General features: G+C 39.5%; 2 protein-coding genes across 3 annotated transcripts; both read right to left on the minus strand.

Moving 5' to 3' along the window:
• Positions 1-1771: 1771 nt before the first annotated feature.
• On the minus strand, positions 1772-12125 carry usp3 (ubiquitin specific peptidase 3). 2 transcript variants are annotated; one of them, XM_037107436.1, is made up of 16 exons: positions 11935-12125; positions 11409-11446; positions 11076-11136; positions 10068-10205; positions 9540-9623; positions 9209-9290; positions 8815-8894; positions 7585-7698; positions 7283-7396; positions 6941-7090; positions 6505-6611; positions 6260-6340; positions 6057-6175; positions 5826-5939; positions 3905-3972; positions 1772-3309 (listed from the first exon to the last, which is right to left on the minus strand). In XM_037107436.1, the coding sequence occupies exons 1-16, from the start codon at positions 12120-12122 to the stop codon at positions 2832-2834; spliced, it is 2016 nt and encodes a 671-aa protein (XP_036963331.1). In that variant the 5' UTR covers positions 12123-12125; the 3' UTR covers positions 1772-2831. The 2 variants fall into 2 exon arrangements, with proteins under 2 accessions (XP_036963331.1, XP_036963333.1); XM_037107438.1 differs by lacking the exon at positions 11935-12125 and having other exon boundaries at positions 11409-11867.
• Positions 12126-13057: 932 nt separating this feature from the next.
• On the minus strand, positions 13058-17333 carry si:dkeyp-73b11.8 (BPTI/Kunitz domain-containing protein). The gene is made up of 6 exons (XM_037107441.1): positions 17190-17333; positions 15830-16021; positions 15177-15353; positions 15004-15054; positions 14736-14814; positions 13058-14612 (listed from the first exon to the last, which is right to left on the minus strand). Exons 1-6 carry the CDS (start codon positions 17329-17331, stop codon positions 14531-14533), a joined length of 723 nt encoding a protein of 240 aa, XP_036963336.1. The 5' UTR covers positions 17332-17333; the 3' UTR covers positions 13058-14530.
• Positions 17334-17487: the final 154 nt, after the last annotated feature.

Consider the following 17487-nt stretch of genomic DNA (forward strand, 5'->3'; position numbering starts at 1 on the left):
GATAGATCTTACAATGTTTATTTTTTTTCCTTTTTAAAGCTAACGGTGCTGTGACAGATTAAAGGGGTCCTGTGTAACAATTCACATGTAGGAATGTAACATGACGCGAACAATTAGACCTTCAGTCTCTCTCTCGTCGCCTCAAAAAGCCTGCAGATGATTTGTTGACAGTGTTTAATGCAGCTGGACTGCGGACTTCTTTGTGAAGGGCTCGGATGGGATTTTCCGCGACAGTTCAAAGGATGTGACTTTATGCACGTTCGCTGAGTGCGTCGCCTCAGTGCCCCTCTCCGCTCTGCTAACAGTGAGAAATGGAGTCTGCCAACATCAACTAACCACCAGCTTCCAGCAAGAGTTTCACAGAGACCGCCTTTAAAAAATACTTCTAAGTTGTTCACTTCATGTGACAAGGAGCAAATAAAAGCTTCTCGATTATAAGACACTGAATGAAATAATGACGCCACGCTTAAAGGACAATGGAACTTTCCGGTGCTGTGTTCAAAATAATCACCCAAACACTGGCAAACCCTTCACGTGTGTGAAAGTCACACGCACGCACAGCATGACGTAGCACTTCACCTAAAGGAACACTGTGAACTGTGACTCATGGTTGGAAATTGCTCAACTGGAGCACAGCAGAGTACATACTGTTATGGCAGAAAGGCAAAATCCCATTATATCTATGTCATCACGCCGTACCACGTTACCAGTCATGTCCTGTTCCACTTGTTATCACCAGTCTAGGAAGAATGCGGGCCATTGGGAAATGCCACTGTTGGGAGGCTGATTACAGCCTGTACCGTGACTCACCAGGTCATGATGTCCTTAACCAGAGCTTCTGATCTACTAAACACAACACAATGTGAGCTTATTATTGACAGATGTGATCTAGCCATCAAGAGGAGAGAGGAAAAAGGAGGAGAGGGCCACTTGTGTCATTACTGGAGGGAGAGTAGTGAGCCCACAGCCACCTGCGAGCGAGGCGAGGAAGAGCAGCTGTTCCTCATCATACAGGAGTGCTTGTTCCTGCCTGAGCGAGAGGGCTGACTGGCTGGCATGTGTCCCGAGGGGAGCTCTTATGTGTGTGAGTGTGAGAGTGTGTGTGGGCGGAGATGTTCGCCGGGGGAAGAAAAACAACAAATTAAAAAAAAAAAAAAAAAAAGAGCTTAAAAATAAAAATGTGCTCTCTCTCTCTCTACTTGAAGGTCGCTCTGGGACATATCAACGGCTGTTTGGACAGTTAAATGGGGCACATGAACACAATGTAAAGCACCTTTTGCTGTACGCATGTCCAGCTCACAAAGATTTGTGTTCACTTATCTGGATCTTGAGTGAGTACAGTAGGGACTACCAACAGGAACTGTTGGGCCTTGGCGCTACTGAGTGCTAGCTAGTACGGAATGAATCTCCCAGTAAATGTCCTGACAAATCAACAGTTTGGTTGATATAATGTACAAAGAACTAGTGGAGAAATGGTATTCTAGAGCCCAAGATACAGTCTACAAATGTTGTATTATCTGTCTGAAAAAACATTCAAACCCAAGATATAATAGATAATTATAATTTCCTTTTTTTTTTTTTACTTTATAATTGTACTTTTTTGCTTTAAAAAACAACTTAAGATCAATTATCAAAATAGCTGAAAATTACTTGGTTGAGAGATTCAATGTTTCAGCACTTTGTTGGCTCATCTTCCCTTTTACAAACATCATTAAGCATCACTTAATCATATAAACATTTTCCAAGATGCCATTATATGATTCAGCTATAAATCAATTTAAACAAAGTCTTTAACAACAAACTGAATCCACTTGGATTTTGTAAATCTAGGGAGTCAACGTGGCCGTATGATTTTAGGCTTTTATAATTCTGACTTCAGTTAATTGCATAATAATGGGAGCTTCTTCCAAAAGATTACCGAAAGAACACATTAGCACCTAGTGGATGAAAAAGGTTTAAAAGCTTTAAACAGTAATGACATGAAACAAAAAACCCCTCTTCATGTTTTAACGGCTCGATGTTGTCTGGCTGTGGTAATGGATTTGCTGTGTCGGGTTCAGAGAAGGGGGAAATGTTTTCCGCTGATAACCAAAACAAAAAACATCAAACATTTGAAAAAGGATTCTTCGTTGTATTTTATCACTGATATATGTTTTTAAAAGAGCATTTCACCAGGGCCCGTTTCCAAGCCCATTTCAGATCAACACCAAATGTTAAATTATACGCCAACGTCAACACAGACAACAAAACAATTTGAGAATGATCATTTCTTTCACATTGGTTCTGGTCAAGAAGTTGAGACAACTTTCTCAAGCACTACCGAGCACTTGTCAGTAAATAAATGCATTGCATTCTATTTGCTAAAATCGTCCCTAATGACTGGATAACAGAACTACGAGGTTCTCAAGAAGAGGTGGAAATGATAAAATTAGAAACTTTAAAAACAATAGAAAAACCAAATATTGTTACAATGACAGTGTCTTGACACAACCGATCTCATCAGTCTACGCTAAACATTGGACCAACTGAGGTTTTCCAAGGCTACAGCTTTACTTCATAATTTTCAACAATCACCTTTGGAATCTATTACATATGGAGAAGTCTACCTTGACTGAGGAATACAACATCAAGGAAACAAATGAAAAATGTCATACTAAACAAAACTCAAGCAGCAAATTATACATGATGCTGTCATGCAGGTCATAAAAAACAAAATAGTTGCACAGACATTGAAACGTGAAAATTAACTATTTAAATCAAGCACTGTGAGAAATGTGATTGAGGTGAAGCCAAACTGGAGTGACCAGCTGGTCTGAGGCAGTCTAACAGAGTCATTGTGCAACGGCTTGTATAGCTTGGCTGGCTTGGCTGGCTTCCTCGGTTGCAGCCTTTTCTGAGGTATCCCTATCTAGTGCAGCTTCCTTGGAAGCTGTGTCAGCGTTATGCAGTTCAGCCATGTCTTCACTCTCATTTCCCAACACAGCATTATCTGGGGACGCCACGTCGAGGGCATTCATGTGTGATGCTGCCACGTCCAGCAAAACCACGTCTGTGGCAACTGTGTCCTGAGCAACTGCTTCTGAGGAAACTCTGTCCACGGCTGCTGAGTCCACAGCAGGCTTGTTAGTGGCTGTGCTGTCTGTGGCACTCTTGTCAGATGCCCCCTGCTCAGTCCTCTCCACGTAGAACAGGATGTAGGCCTTGGCCTTCCTCACTGCGTCCTCATTGGTCAGAGTCACTGTGCTGTCATTGAAGTGGTACCAGCGGCTCTCGTGGCTGCCATATGCTGTATAATGCCCTGATCCAACCCTGTGAACACAGACACATATATCACATTCTGCTGTCTGGCTTGCAGGACTTCATTTACTGCTGCTGGCATGAGAGCGACACATTCAGCTCGACAACACAGCAGTGGTGCATCAGCACCACTTAGAGGCCAGAGGTAAATCTGCAGGACTCTGACAAACTGCTCTAGGCATATCTAAACACATTTTCAAGGACTTTCAGCCTAATGCCTTTCAGCATGTAGTGGCTTCATGAATTTTTAAACTGCAGCTGTCCACAAGGCTTTTCAACTAAATTGGATCGGAATTGTTTGTACAGCAACTGGATGACTGACGGCCAGCTCAGGCAGACAGAGCTAGTCGGCAGATGTTAATGTATAGATTTATGATGGCTGGATCCAGCTGTTCATTTTGCTGCCATGGTGACAAAATCACATGCATCTGAACACAGCCGGAGGGAAAAAAACAAATTGACCCCAACAAGTCTGATATATGCAGGACACTGCAGTACTCTGGATGCCGTGTGTGCCAAGTATGATTAAACAGATCAAACTTGAACAAATATCAATTTCAACTCCCCCCATTTGAGTGTTTAAACTGTGGTGCTTCAATTTACTCACCCAGATCCATGATGCACTACGACAGCAACAAGGTCATACAGGCACCGTTCTGGTAATGAATTCTCTGGCTGTAAAACACAAACAGAAATGCCAAGATAAGGATTTCCTTTCTGGGTTCTCGATTCCATCCACAACATCTCGACTGAAAGATTTACAACTTCAACAAGACAGAACACTCAGCACCTGGAACAAAAAGGCTATCAATATATAGAGGTATATATTCAAACAAGATACATTTTGAGCCAACTGTTTATATAAATATAGTTTTCACTACACTTGTAATGAAATAATGTTTCACTACATAATCCATTTCTTCAGTAAAGCGATACCAGCTGAATTTCACATCCTAAATAACGCACAAGTTCTCCTGTAACACTCCATTTTAATTAGTCTGGTGATTAGTTTGAAGTGTGACACAGGCCTCACACACAGGCTTGTGTGTGCGTGTGTGTGAGACAGAGCCATCTGAGGTGAGGCTTTATGTGCTTGTTGGCGTTTGAGGTGAATCAAAGCGCATTGTTATTCTACTTAGGTATCAGCAGTCCAGTGTGTGACAGTAAGATGCTACCTGGATGTGGGTGAGAGATGAGTTCATGAAAATGTAAAGCACGGATGGTACAAACATTTCCTACACGAGAAGAATATAGGACGGTCAAGGCTCCATCTCATTTTAGGTGAAACAGTTTATATTCTAGGTTTGTCGGATAACAGGAGCACTGCAGGTATCACTCAGTGATCCAAATAATTAATCAATACACTGCAGATGAACAGCAACAACAAAGTTAATTGCTCATCATGGCTTATCCTCAACATTCAGATTTCTGTCTTTCTTCAGAACAATCAAACACACTAAACATTAATTATTTAGTCTGTAAAATGTTGGAAATGTGAAATATGACATGATTACAAAAAACAGTTACAGTTCATTACCATGAGGAACTTAGCAAATCCTAATATTTGAGTCTAAGCATTTTTATTACAAAAAGATGACATAAACTTATAATTAACAGGTTACTGAATACATGTTATGATGATCAACCAATTAATTTATTCATTAATTGATTGTTACAACCCTGTTAGTGTGTGCAGTGTAATTTATGATGAGTTCCATCATTTTTTACACTCACTTTACACTGTGTTTCTCCAGTCAGCCAGCAGATGCCGACAGTGATCTGTGTCTTTTGGTTGTGGATGTAAATCAGTCGTCAGCTGACTGTTCAGTTAGACTACATCACCAATCTGGCAAAGAAGCTTTTGTAATTTTTGTAAATAAAAGGACCTCCTGCATCCACACTTTAAATGGTCCTTTCTTCACGCTGTCTGCGGCTCTCAGTTTGTGACCAACGTACAACGCAGCTGTTCACCATCATAATTCATATGTTTGACATGGTCAGATGTCAAGTCACATCATGGAAAGATCTTAAGCAAAGCGTTCATGTTTTGACTCTGTGTTTTTTAAGTTACCAAACCATACCCCTTCATTACAAAGGTTCACATTTGGCACAAGTACACAAAGCCACTGTGGTATTGTGATGTTTCCTAGTATGACTGAGTAATACCAATACAATTTCCACAATGACATCTTTAGCAAACTTGTTTTGCACGTGGAATCTTCCATAACAGTAAACAGAGAGAAAAAGGGGATGTGGGTAGTTGTTGGGTGGCTTATTTATTTTGCATATTGTGTTATGAGTACAGCTGCAGTTTTTCAGTACACAAACCCACAGCTAATTTTCAGAAAGACCTGGTTTTTTATTGTGGCACTTGTGTGGCTAATGAGCCATGCTGACCAAACAGCAGAACTTCCCTTTTCATAAAAGTATCATTTAAACCATTTCCTGATGAGCCTTTTCTGAAATTACTCAATTTAAAATGATGATCCACCCATCCATGACACGCATTTATTCTGTTCTGAGCTCACCTCAAGTAAGTAGCCCCTCATGTCCAGGCCTCTCAGTGGAAATTCCACGTAGGTGTCCACTTTGTTTCTCAGAAAGGCTGTCCAGTGGAACCTTTTTAGGTGCAGACACAAAACCTACAATTGGAAATAAAAACCTCCAATTATACCAGCCATTTCTTTACTTTCATAAAAGTAAAGAGTAAAATTAGTAAACTGTTATAAAACAATTATACGACACAATGGTTGTACTACCTTTGGCAGCTTCTGGATCCAGAACTTCTTTGTGGATTTCTGTCGCTTCTTACACTTGTGGCAATAGTACAGCTCTGTTTCATCAAGTTCTTCCAGGTCAGTGAAGCTATGCAAGCAGTCTAAAACAAAGCAAAACAAATATAAAGTGTTTATACTGCCAAAAATGTCTAATGAGTCATTACCTCTGACACTTGGAAACGTACCACGTAAGGTGCATGTTGGCCCTGGCTCCTGGTCCTTGCTTCTCTTTTGTCTGAACTGGCTGGGAATGTCCAAAGACAGATCTGAGTAAAAAAGGGAGGGAAACTAGGCATTAAAGGATTGTATTATATAAGCCCAAATAAATTAAATACAGTCTTTTAGAAAGCCTACAGGGGAAATGGCTTTGCTAGATCACAAAAGCACTGAAAATGACAAAACATACTGAGTCTATCTTTGACCTGCTTACCAAGAAATGGATCAAACTTCCGAGATTCTGTCCCACAGATCAGGCAGTTGACTTCATTCTGAAGTATCCCACCAAAATTTGATGTGACAACACTGGCAGTCCCATTTCTGTAAGGAATCAAAAGGCAATTATAAACCTTTGTATTGATAATTAATTTTAATAAATGCACAACTGAATCTTGTGTTCAATAAATGCATATTTATTTATTTATTTATTTATTTATGTATGATTGTATGTATGTATGTATGTATGTATGTATGTATGTATGTATGTATGTATGTATGTATGTATGTATGTATGTATGTATGTATGTATGTATGTATGTATGATTGTATGTATGTATGTATGTATGTATGTATGTGTAATCAAATCAGACCAGAACAAAAGCGGTCACATGTAGCGTTCACACGAAAACACTTTAATTGTAAGAGCTTACATGCAGCATTTGCCCTCTGCGGTGGAGAGTCTGACCCCATCCTGAGGTGAGACCGGGTGAGACGCCCCATTGCGACTGTACTGGAGCTCCCGGTGTAGGTGGTCCAGCAGGTAACGCATGAACTCATGAGCATCCTGCTGCTGGTAGCCCCTGAATAATCAAACACAGGTTTAAATTATGTTACTGTAATAACACACAATGGACTGTTTCAATTTGTTAGGCATGGAGCATCTTTGACCAAATCTCTAGTATAATGTGCACCACCCAAACACACTGAAAGAAAAGATAGCAGTTTCCTGCTTAGATTAATTCGGTCAAATTCTTTGTATAGTGTTGACATACCTGAAACTTGGCATGATTTTCCATATAGCATAAAATAAGGAGTCTGGACTGAAGGCGGACTGGTTGCCCTGCCACAGGGAACAAAGGGTTTTCCTGAACTCCTCCACCAAAGACCTGTTCAACATAAAGAAACCCTTTTACCATGCTGCACAACCTGGGACTACCAACATCTAAAGACTGTCATATACTCTTCAGCAAAAGACATTACTCATTGTATAATACTAAGTGTGCGAAAGTGAAATTTGTTTCAGATAAATGCACTTAGCCCATAGATCCCCCCCTCCTCTAGAAGAGGACCTTACACACTGTTGTCCCCTTGGCTGCGGGTGTGGTACATCCTTCTTCCTGCCGTCTTACCACTGCGCAGAGCCACTGCAGGCAGCTCTTTGAAATAACAGCTGAACTGCTCGATGTTGCTGTCAAAGAGACACACGTTTTGTGAGAATATGTTTCAAACCTGAACAGGCGCACACATTAACGAAAGTGAGAGTAGTCTGAGTGGTTTATATAGTGGTCTGAGCACCTCGTTGGAAGGAAACACACTTTAATAATAATAATCAAAAAATGTTTTTAAACACTACAAGATGCTTGTTCTGTCCACTTTGTTTGCAGATAAAGTCTGTTACATTACTTCTGACCCTCTTTCAAATAAGTCAGGTTTTTGTTTTTTAATGTTTTCTAGCCTTTTACACAAACATTTGGTACTGTTGCTTTATAGTTATATGGTAATACAATTGAAGATGCAGACTAATTTGATAAACAGCAGCCTTTTCAAGGCAGACGTTAGAAGTTATGTCTGTCTTGTTAAGACAGTACTTTAGATTTGACCACCTCACCAACAAACAGTACTGCACTTAAAACTCAGAAATTCAGGATTTCAGAAAACCCAGACTGAAACTCATTGAGCATTTCAGTTTCCTGCATGCTACAAGTTCCTGCAAAAATCATCCATTAAATTGTAGCCTGCTTAAGCAGCATTTTTACACAGGCAATGACGTAGTGACACTACAATTAAATACTGATGATTTGCATTATTGACTTTAAGGGGCAAGCAGACGTTTGCTATGTAAAGGTCTGACTGCTTACATAACATACAACTAGAAATTAACACCAATGACTTAACTTCATGAAGCACATTTCAAGTTTCTGCACATTGATTTTATCACTATACTGAAAAAAATGGAAACTGATGGCTTCGTGGAAATTATGAAAACAGATTCAATTTCTATCAAAAATCTATGGCATGCTTTGGTAAATGATCAGCAGTAATAGAACATGTACGTGATATAAACTAACTCTGGGAACATGCCAGTATATGTTCCTGGCAAAATATTTTTTGTTCGCTGGGAAATCTGGCCTTTGACTGTGTCTTGTTTCCAAGCTGCCTGTGTAATTCCCCTGCCTGTGCCCCAGACTATATTAATAAAGGATGACTGGTCGTGAGGCCCTGGGTCTACAGGGGCAGAGCTACTGAACCATGCTGCAAACCCAGTTTACCACCCACATACCTCATCTTCAGTGCACCGCCTTACCTGAGGGACTGCAGAATGGCGTTCATGAAGCACGTGTTGCCCAAGTTCCGCAGGCCTGTAGCACCTAACGCCACCCCATCCTGACAGAGACAAGAGGGACAGAGAGAGATGCACATGTACCTAAATTATATCTTTTAATTGCCTGAGGAAGAATTGTGACTAAAAGCAAGTTCCAAGTGAACATTTAAAGATATCTTGAGAGTCACTTAGTGTCGCGCTCTATAAAGGCTGCTGTGGCTCATTTAATTGGAGCCTTGTACCACAGTGTAAAAGGAAAATGTGAGTAAAGTGTGAGTGGTAGTACAGTCTTTTGTGCAAGCACATAATTGTGAAGCAGCTCCAACTTTGCCTCTTCTAAGAGAAGAAAACAATCAGAAAATCTTCAGGCACTTACATTGTCTTTTACCAACTTGCCGTCTGGAACTAGGCTTTCCTGAAATTTCCTTTTCCTCGGCCTGTCCCCCATCAGTGCTGCGCTGTAAGGAGGAAAATCACTTTATCTGGGGATCTTGTGTGGAGTAGTTTTCAATCAAGTTTTGTGAGTGTATCTTCCTGATTAGGCTGATTTTCTTGGGAGATACGTCTTACCTTGACTATCAATGTCAAACATGGTCAATCTATCAAAACTAATGCTACATTTTACTTACATAATTTGGCAAGTGTAATGATGCCAGAGTAGAACAATGATACCAACAACATAGCCTACTGAAAGACTTTGTACTTACTTTTCTAAACTCTGAAGATGCTCCCTCATCTTCTGCACCTGCCCGGGTTTGGTGTCATTGACGACAAAGTCATCACATCTGTAACTATAAATCCACAATAGTCAAGTCGTATAAACACAATTATGTTATTGAGATTAAAACTTTGCATAAGAAAAACGGTATCATAAATCATCATATCATCATAAATATACTGCATTGCATTTCACTGTGGTGTCACGCACCATTTAACCACAGGTATAAATGTGGTAGCAGTGATTTCCATCAAATAAGTCTGAATATAGTTGTAATTAACATGTGATCATTTGTAGCATGTAACCAGGAGAATTTGGGATTACTAGCAAATTAACTGATCGTTTGTTCTCATTTATTTATCAAATACATTTGTGATGATAAACAAAATATAATTTACATACAACATCATAACAATGCTTCTATGTTCAAACATTTATTACTGTACTTTTGCAGGTTCTCACAATGAGTGAGAGAGTGGTCAGATTGGTAGATAAATTAGTCATGAAGGACACTCACCAGAATACACTGTGGTTGCTGCAGTCCATGCAGACAGAATGATGGGATTTCTCTTTCTCCTGTTTCTCACCCTTCTTTTGACTAACACCAGTGACTTGGCTCTCTTCAAAGTGTTTCTTTGCATGTCCATTGACATATCTATTCAGGAAGAGATTGCTTAATAAAACACACAACATCTGGTACTATCTGGAAATTACAAATATAAATCACAACAGGTACTGGCCTACATTGTGCCATGAAAGAATCTGTTCCCCCTCAAAAAAAACAAAACAAACTAAACTACTTGCTGAATGTTTTGACAACATTTCTAAATAAAACTCCTCTAACCATCTGTTTAAAATCAGTCTGCAGCACAACATATGATATTTACTAAGCTACGACTACTACTACACACAATGTCCAAATAAAAATATCTTCTTGCTTACTTTGTAGGACATGTACCAACACTTGAGATTAAATCATTAGTTATAGTTGCATTTGCCAATAATACATTTACAGTTTTCCTTTGTGGTACAAACATTAGCGAATACACATAATTCCCATAGACTGTTTCAAAGTTTTTTACAGTCGACAGAAAATTTCAATCCACACGATTAGATGAGTCTCTGAGGATTTTGGAAATATGGCGAGTGTTGTCAAATGATCTTCTCTCTCTCTTTTTTTTAAAGTTGTCCAAGAAAAAAAACAGATGTTTCATTATATGACTTGAATGCAAGTATAACACACAGAAAACAGGGGCTACATAGACCCAACCAAACACAATCGCAGGACTGTGAGAAAGATTTTGCCAAACACTTGACATGCATTTTGTTAGACCTATGTTTTGAGGAGCAGACTATATTTACACACAGCCATCACAGTGACCACTAAGTTCTGTAGACGATAAACCTTAATTTATGTATAGCAGCTCTTACAAGGCTGACAATGTTCAAGGAAAGGAAAAGGACTGGCACACACACACACACACCAGAGATTAAGTTGCCAACAAAGCAACAGAGACTAACTTACCTTCCACAGTGGACCACCAGACAGGTAAGGCAAACCCATGGGCTTTTATTGGACCGGCAAACTGAAGATACAAGAAGTTGTCTTGGTTGAGAAGCGTACTGCCAAATAAGACTGCTTTTGAAAGCATGATACTTTTATGTGTCATATGGGTATGCAGTGTATCTGGTGAATTGTGATCTCCATCTGTGATAGCTGCTGACTTGTAGCTACACTACCTGGCTGACACAAACAAACTAGGCAGCATCAGTGCCGACTGGAGCTAATTTTATGTTTCCATTAACGTGAAGTTTAGTAATGCTGAATGACAGCGATAGTGAGGAGCACTTTTCTTACCGTTGCAGCACCAGGAGGAAGGAGTACCGTTAGGGAACCTGGAGGAATCGATAGAACTGCTCACGTTTGAGTTCAGATGAGGGCACTCCATCAGTGTACAATCGCGAGTAAGTCAGCTAATGTTAGCCAACACCACAGCACAGACGGTACCAGGAACAAGGGAGCTAACAATAGTTAGCCAATTAACCTAAACTAGCTAGCTAAGGTTAGCTGACCAACTAGCGTTACTTCTGTTCGCGAACGCACGTTTTCCTGTCTTTGCTAACGCTTACACGTCTGAAAGCCACTATATTTTTTGCGTAATTTCAGAGTACAGCAGTACAGAGAAATGAAAGGCACTGCTGTTTCCACCCTGACATACTGAAAATCACAATAGTCTCGTTGTCTTTGGTGTATAAGGTAGAAGATAACTGCTGGCGTTTGCCACAAACAAATGGAAATAACTTGAGGAAGTGACGTCTTGTCTGCCGGCTCGGCTGTTTGCCAACTACAAAACAAAGATGAGAAAGCTTCTGGGAGGACGTACCGACTACTTCCTGCTTCGTTTACAGTTCCCGGGCCGCTTATGGATGCTGTAGGTGCCTCATATCTGGGTCGGCAGTGTTTCCTGGGGTAATTATACCTGCCGACATTTAAAAACTCTGGTGTTAAACCTATTTCAGCAACGGTGCACGACTTTAGTTGTATCTGCGTGGTACGCATGCGTGGTAGCATGCCTCTGCCCCGCTTCCGACAACGTTTGTGAGTTTTGTTAAAATGGTGAAATAGTTTTACCGTCAGATTACAGCATACACGTGTTGCGTGTATAATTTTAGACGGAATAGGAAAACACTTCCTGCACCTGCACAATACCACAAATGGCATTTTTAGAAATTTAAGTAAGACAGTCGGCCCACTATCACCAAAATATCATTTTCCTTTCATCATTTATTAATCTTCAATTTCACAAATACTATTACTTTAGCTTATGTGTTTGTGACTATGAGATGCACACGTTTGAAAATTTGACCGGTGACTACTTGCTCAAGTAAGAAAGGTACTGCTTAAGTCTGATTGCCAGACTACTGATATTAATTAGCCTAACTGGCTATTCACAACAGTGAGTGAGAATGAGTATGTGTGTGTGTATTTCTATACGCATGTAGGAAACATGAAAACTTGTGATTTTACGACGCCATCCTTTTTCATCCCAGTCGATCAGGTCACACTTAGAGCAAGCATTGACAACCGCAAGATCTTCAGAACTTGCCTTCTCTAGATATTTATTTACAGGTTATGATAGTTGACTATATTGATCAGTCCATCAGCATGTTAAAGATCAATCCATCAGCATGTTGTTCAGTAATTCTGAACGCAATATGAGCCCTTGGAAAAGCAAAGAATTCCCTTTTAAATATGATAAACAATTTGTTTTCCACACATATGATGAAGGCAGTGCAGCAGCTGGTAAATGATTGTGCATGATGTCATATAGGCTAAGCTATACATTTGAGACATTGTCTAATAGGACCATTGCTAAATTCGACCCCTTCTTCATCACAGAGTCATGACCTTATTTGATCTAATGAGAGAACAACTTTGACAGAGTTCCTGGACACTCACAGAAAGTCAGTTCACTGCAACCGCAGTGGGACTTTGTGTCAAATGAATATTGTTTTCCAAATGTTTATTTTTAAAGGAATATACAATTCAGGCTCACACACAATTACAAAATGGGGACATGGCTTGATAGGTTGCAAAATTAATTACATTTCATCAATAATGGTGGTAAACTTGACATCAAAATGAATGCAAGCAGCACATTCTGTTAAAATAATCGAACAACCTAACTGTGAAAAAATCCTGTTCAAATCTTGTCTCTGTTTTTTAACAGTATAAAAGCACCCTGAAACGACGTATCTGCTGTGTATTTTGTTAACCTACACTGGTCAAGAACACTTTCAGCTCTAAAACCCATTAGCCTACATAATATGAAGATAACAGAATCTTTTATGATATCTTTTACAATAAAAAGCATCTGAACCCCACCAAAATATTTTCCATGAAATTAGACATTGTGATGTATTATTTTATATCAAAAACACAGAGCATAAGCATCTAATCATATTACAGCCATACATTCTAAGATACATCGTAGAAAATGTGAAAGGTTGTTTGTCACACTATTTGTTGCGATCTTAACAGCCTAAAACAAAAAGATTTCAAAGATGCTGAGCAGAAAAACGTAATAACACAGAGTGCCCAGCGGTCGTCACAGTACAACAACAGCTCTAAATATATGTGTTGGGTTTTCAATTTGCACGTGCCTTCAGAAGACTTCAGACATTTTTCAGCAAATTTCTGAGCCAGGTGATGATGCAGTTGTATTTTGGAAACACTGAAATGACCATAAGAGCACACTGCTGACAGCTATTCACTTAATTGTAATGATGCTGTTCTGCTTGTGTTGATGCCTGAATACTGAGCACTGTCTTGATCTGATCTAAAATTTGTGGAAATAACTCTCTGAATGTTTCTTTTAGGGTTGTTATAGTAATCACCATTAATAATTCATGTGACTTCTTCGTGATTAATCGTTTGGTCTATGAAAAATCTTTGAGAAAAGGGTCCTAAATTGCCTGTTTTGACAGGCAAACAGTCCAAAGCCCAAGTTTATTTTGCGTATTCACACATAATACAAAGAAAAGCAGGAAATCTCACAAATGAAAAGCTGGAAAAAAGGGAACCTTTGTTATATTCCCTAGAAAATTTACCTCAACAATTAAGCAAATTATCAAAATGGTTGCTGGTGATTTTTTCCATCAATCAGCAAATCAATTAATTGACTTTGTTAAGCTCTGGTTTCTTTGGATTACTCTTAACCAAATTAGATTGGTGACTGAAAGTATAAAGGATAAAGCTTGCAGGAAAAAAAAAACAACTTAAAAAACATCAACTTGCACATATTGTAGAGGTGGGACGAAATAGAAAACTGAGCAGAATTGTAATGCCTAATACATATGTCAGTAAACAACTTAAATGTTAGAATCAGTTGATACGTTTGGTATCAAGAACTAGTTGAGTTATAATACAAAACCGAGCTGGAAAAGACTCCACATTTTGGCTGGAAGTGACATGATTCTCTATGACATTTCAATCCTCTGTTCCTGGAGAGGTGGGTCAGACTCGTTATATTTCCCTCCAGACTTCTTGGACTTCTTTTTCCTGAGGAAGTAGAAACGTATATTGAGACAATTTATGAGGAGTGATCATTAGCCGTAAGTAATGCTAATTGTTTTATTTTCATTGCTGTTAGTCATCAGTCTTGATGTAGAGAAACTGTCTTACTTTGACTTAAGGGTCAAGACGATCACAGTTGTGAAGATGGCGACAACGATGACGGCCAGCAGAACTCCACAGATGATCGCTGTTTAAAATGACACAAGTGCTTCGGATGAGTAGGATTCATGTAAATCAATAAAAACACTAAAATAAATTGTCTGCAGGTAACCAAAACAGGAATCTGTTCTGTTTATGTCACTTATAAGAAAAAACAAATAAGAAAGAGTATATATTGTAAATAAAGTCTTTTTGAGATAATTGTGTCTTTACTGACCAATAGGAGTGTCCGGCTCGTCGTCCTCGATTTCATCGCCCAGAGGATCATCTTAGAAACAATTACCATTAACGTGATTACACTGAACAAGATATCACTGCACCAAGTTTTAAGCATCATTGCCGACATTACTTAACAGCAACTGTGTACATGAGGGAGAAACTTGTGCTCACCGTGGACGCCGTCACAGGTGGAGTTGCAGAGATTCGAGCTGAGGAACCTGTTCCCGTTTCCAATGCATCCAGTCCAAAGGAATCTCTTGCATTTCCCATGAACTGGATCATAGTAGTATCTCAAGTACTTGCCACTACATGAACCTTCGGCCTTTTTGTAGTGGCAAGCTTGACGGGCTGTGAGGAGAAAAACACCATCCTCATTAACACCATCATCATTTGAGGTACTCATGGCAGTTTTTGCTATTACATAGAAAACTGCACTGCTTTTAATAGAGCAGAGTATTAGATGATAAAACATAATCGGACAGTATTTATTCACACTTTCATCTGTCATGAGCAGTCCTGCTCTTTCACCACTGGGTGGCGTATTGCTAACACTCAATGTCTTTCTTGCAGCATGTGAAAAAAATTACTGTTCCCTTTCATTGTACCTGAGGCCATAAAACTCTGCCTCGTTAACCAGTTCATGTTCCAAAGTCCTCAACAAACAAACAGGAGGAAGGATCGTTTTTTTTTCTTTTAAAGACTAGCTTCATATACATGTGGGTGTTTTTTAAAAATGTTTTGAAGTGAGACATTTTGCACATTTCAAACAGTTTCAAACACATGAATTGATCCTCCGTCATTATAAATTCATGACATCATCTTACCATCCATGGGGTAGAGGTTTTCTGCATTGGCAGAGCAGTTTCTTATGCACTCTCTTTCATTTTCAAACCGGTTGGCATTTCCTCCCTCGCCTTTGTATAGGAATGGTTGGCACTGATCTTGTGCGCCGTCGTAATGCAGGGCAATGATAAACTGGGTGCCTTGTCCTTCATCAGAGGGCAAGCTGCAGAAAGCTGTGGGATGATTAGAAAAAAAAAAAAGTTTTATTTGCAGAAGTTGATGCTCTGTTTTTTCGAGCAGTTACACAGTGTTTTGGTCAGTGGTACTACTGGCTATGGAGCACGATGGCAGGATGGCACAGTTACTGTATGAAAGTGTTAGAGTAGAAATCACCGACCGGTGACCAAGCGTTTAATGTTTAACTAACCTCATCACCAGAGACCCACTCCCTGTTTTTATGACAGCAATAAAAAGTATCATTTATGGTACATTTTCAGTCCTCCCGCCCTTCATAGATTTCACAGAAGGAAAGCGGTTTCAGAGGTTCTTTAAAGATCAAAGTTTTCACCCAAAGTGCATTTGGTTTTGGGGGGAAACCAACCAGCTTGTCAACTAGATGCTCATGTTGTGGCTCTCCTTGATCATTTGCACAGGTGCAAGGTGAGATGAGGTCACCGGTTGACATAGTTTCAGTTTATCTCGCTCTGGCTCAGACAGAAATGATCTCAGTGTTTAAATGTTTGGAATTATAGAGGAAGGAAATGTCCAGTCAGCTTAGCACGTCGTTAACAGTATGTAAATAACATTTCCAGGAGAGTAAATGTACAGTAGGCTAAAGACTGTCTTTTCCTTTGGGTCATGCCTAAAGACAATTATTGTTGGCTTTAGTTTCAAGTCACAGTGTGAACATGAAGTCAGTGAAAAGGTCAACTACAATGTAATCCTGCTGAGACTTGCAGCCTGTATAATGAACTGAAACCTCCTTTCACATCGTCTTTTGATTTCTGATTAAAATTAATGTTTTGTCTCCACTTTAATGCAAGAAAATACGTAGGCGTCACTCTGAAACTGTGTGTGATTCAGCACGCAGTTTATCAAGTCCCGCCACGTAACCGCCATATTGCTTTCACATGATCAAAGGTAGAGCTTTCAGCAAAAATTTAAAATAGAATTTGAGTGAAAAAGACTGGCGGTCATGTCCAACAAATGTACGTAATATTAAAGCACTAATCCTGCGCTTAGGTTGGAAAACAATTAACAAGGCGAGGACTTCATCGTTATTCACCAAAGATGAGCCCATCTGCTAAAAGCCAATTCCAAAAAGGTAAACCTGCTCTTGTGTCACAGTTTTAAATTAACAGCGATTAAAAACAGAAAAGAAAAAAAAAAAGTTTGATGTACCTGGAATATTCGAATGGCTGACGTGGAGTGTGACAAAAGCAATCCCCAGAAACAACAGGTGCTTCATCTTGCTGCTTGTCTTTCTGCCGTCTTCCCCCAGACTGAGTGACGGTTGTAAACTACAGTGGGAGTGGGTTGTCATCACTGACCTTTGGACCGAGATTTACCTAAGGGTGTCACCTTCGATCGAAACAAAAGTTAACGGAAGCGATAGTTATCTATAGTTATAGCCTCTTCATACTATGTATGTTAACAGGTCAACATATTTTTTTTTTATATATATATATTAGGGCGTCAC

This window comes from Acanthopagrus latus, chromosome 8, assembly GCF_904848185.1.
Source record: "Acanthopagrus latus isolate v.2019 chromosome 8, fAcaLat1.1, whole genome shotgun sequence".
In the NCBI taxonomy this organism is placed as follows: Eukaryota; Metazoa; Chordata; class Actinopteri; order Spariformes; family Sparidae; genus Acanthopagrus; species Acanthopagrus latus.

What these genes read in the sequence shown, in the direction of transcription:
- usp3 (XM_037107436.1), bottom strand. Translation starts at nt 12,122, where the DNA reads ATGCTACCACGCATGCGTACCACGCAGATACAACTAAAGTCGTGCACC. An exon ending in AACGAAGCAGGAAGTAGTCG is followed by an intron (nt 11,447 to 11,934) that starts GTACGTCCTCCC and finishes CGATTCCTCCAG; the next exon opens with GTTCCCTAACGGTACTCCTT. An exon ending in CTGGTGGTCCACTGTGGAAG is followed by an intron (nt 10,206 to 11,075) that starts GTAAGTTAGTCT and finishes CTTCCTGAATAG; the next exon opens with ATATGTCAATGGACATGCAA.
- si:dkeyp-73b11.8 (XM_037107441.1), bottom strand. Translation starts at nt 17,331, where the DNA reads ATGACAACCCACTCCCACTGTAGTTTACAACCGTCACTCAGTCTGGGG. An exon ending in CACCTGTGACGGCGTCCACG is followed by an intron (nt 15,055 to 15,176) that starts GTGAGCACAAGT and finishes ATTGTTTCTAAG; the next exon opens with ATGATCCTCTGGGCGATGAA. An exon ending in GTCTTGACCCTTAAGTCAAA is followed by an intron (nt 14,613 to 14,735) that starts GTAAGACAGTTT and finishes CTACTTCCTCAG; the next exon opens with GAAAAAGAAGTCCAAGAAGT.